The sequence below is a fragment of the Rhizophagus irregularis genome, chromosome 6, assembly GCF_026210795.1.
Source record: "Rhizophagus irregularis chromosome 6, complete sequence".
NCBI lineage: Eukaryota > Fungi > Glomeromycota > Glomeromycetes > Glomerales > Glomeraceae > Rhizophagus > Rhizophagus irregularis.
Window position 1 is genome coordinate 548,727 of NC_089434.1, and position 2,272 is coordinate 550,998.

Sequence of the window (2,272 nt, forward strand, 5' to 3'; positions counted from 1 at the left end):
ATATTTTTTCACATAAAGATTCGTTGCTACATCTGATCATGATGTAAATTTTTATTATGTAAAAAAATATTACGTGGTGTTAGTACTTAAAATCACGACCAAAAAAGAGTAAGTCTTTTGACGACCATTAGTTAGCAAAAGAACTTTAAATATTTTTTAAAAAAAAATTGATATTTTTAGATCTGAAAGAAAAAAATTTTTTCTTGCGATATATTCATGTAAAATTTCGTTTAATCCTCAAAATTGGCTATTTTTCTTTTTTTGTTTTGTTTTCATTCCTTCGAATTGATTAAATTTTTTATCCAATAGTACTAATAGTACTCAATCTCTTATAATGTCCCACCAATACTCTTCAAGTAATGATAATGTAAATTTCCCAGTTATCCTACTAGTAGGAAAAACCGGTAAGATATTGCACTTATATTTATTTAAATTATCTTAAAAAATTACAGCTTTTGTTCTTGTTCCTAAATTAAAGGATCTGGAAAAAGTACCTTGGGAAATCTGCTTTTGGGAAGAGATGAATTTTTTGTCTCTGATTCGACTGTAAGTAATTGTAATGAAAAAAAATCTTTACAAATTATTCAAATAAATTCTGAAATTTTGATATAATGGAACTTTTAAGATTTCCTCAACTAAAAAATGTCAAATGGCCTCGACTATAATAAATGAGAAAATGTTTACTATCATTGATACACCCGGAATTTTTAGGACTGATAAAACGAATCAGGAAATTCCGAGAGATATGGAGCAAGCAATCTCACAATGTGGATATGGAATTCAAGCTATCATAGTTGTTATAGGTGTGTATGATATCAGAATATTTTTATGAAGTTTTCAAATGATTAAAAAAAGTTTCCTCATTTAAGAGGCTACTCGTTTTACAAAGGAACAGAGAGACACTATTGATCAAATTATCAAATTTCTCGGCAAGGAGTCGTTAAACAACATGATTGCGGTATTTACAAAGTGTAAAAAGGCTCCAACAATAGATTCTGATTTGCTCTTCAATTCATTGGTTCCAGAACAAAAGGAATTCCTAGGTCAATTTGACAACAGATTTATTGTATCGCCTAATCCCGATATTTTTGGAAAACCTGACGACCCAATTGTTGCACGTCATATGACGAAACTCAAGAATTATATTGTAGGCTTTTCAGATCTCTATAGAATAGATATCTTTGAAAAAGCTCACAGCAACCGACTACGAGAAAATCAGATATATTATACATTATATAATTTGTATACATTTGTAAAAAATTCATTTAAAGATCATGCAATTGAAGAAGAAGAATGTTTTGCCGCGGATTCAAAAGTCACTTTGCGAAATGGCAAAGTTATCAAGATTTCGGAACTCGTTATTGGAGACTATGTATGTTGTGGATTTGAGAATGGGAAACAAGTCTTCAGCGAAGTGTTATTATTTATTCATGCCGACCACAATTCAATGACGGAATTTCAATTAATTGATTTCATGAAGCAGGATGGGTCACTGGGTGATTATTATATATTAATATACCATCTAGAATTTTATTTTATTCTTTTGTTCTAATCTATTTTATTTATTAACGTTAAGGAACCTTTTGCATTACTCCTGAACATCATATTTTCATGAATAATGGTGGAACCGGGTTGGCCAAAAATGTTATACCGAACAAAACTAAACTTTTTGTTTCAGATGGTGAGAAATTAGTTTCTGTTACTACAACACGTATTACGAAAGTTAGTATATTTATTTTGAAGTTTTATTGTATTGAAAAGAAAAGAAAAAACTCATTACTTTCGTTTGATAAGGAACGAAGAAAAGGTTATTATAGTCCGTTGACTCGAAGTGGCACCATCCTTGTTGACGAGGTTCTTTGCTCTTGTTACGCTTCTGCGCCGCCATATCAATCCTTGATCAACTTTGCCTTTGCACCATTAAAAATCTATACAAAAATTTTTCCATCTAAACATCTGGAGAAGGAGATACATCCTTATGTGAAATTTTTAAATAAAGGGCGCGGAATAGTAGAATTCCTTGATTATTTAAATTTCCCTAAAAAGGCTTAGATTTTTTGATATTTAAAAAAACTAGGAGTATAACTTTTAAAGATTACTGAGGTTCTTCTACTCAGGAAATTTATTTTGTTCGAATTAAGTTAACTAGGAAAATTTATCTACTGATCCTTTATAATATTTTTATTTAAGCGAATATTGATAAATGATGTCTTTTAAGGCTAACGGGCACGATTCGAAAAATGTAACTTAATTTAATAAATTTTTAGTTCAT

General features: G+C 29.8%; 1 protein-coding gene across 1 annotated transcript; it reads left to right on the forward strand.

Annotated features, from left to right (window-relative positions):
- Window positions 1–334: 334 nt before the first annotated feature.
- On the forward strand, window positions 335–2,052 carry OCT59_025895 (uncharacterized protein; the record flags this gene model as incomplete). Its single annotated transcript, XM_025325488.1, has 6 exons — window positions 335–404; window positions 479–546; window positions 626–803; window positions 870–1,496; window positions 1,577–1,722; window positions 1,795–2,052. 6 exons carry the CDS (start codon window positions 335–337, stop codon window positions 2,050–2,052), a joined length of 1,347 nt encoding a protein of 448 aa, XP_025180955.1.
- Between the last annotated feature and the right edge of the window lie 220 nt (window positions 2,053–2,272).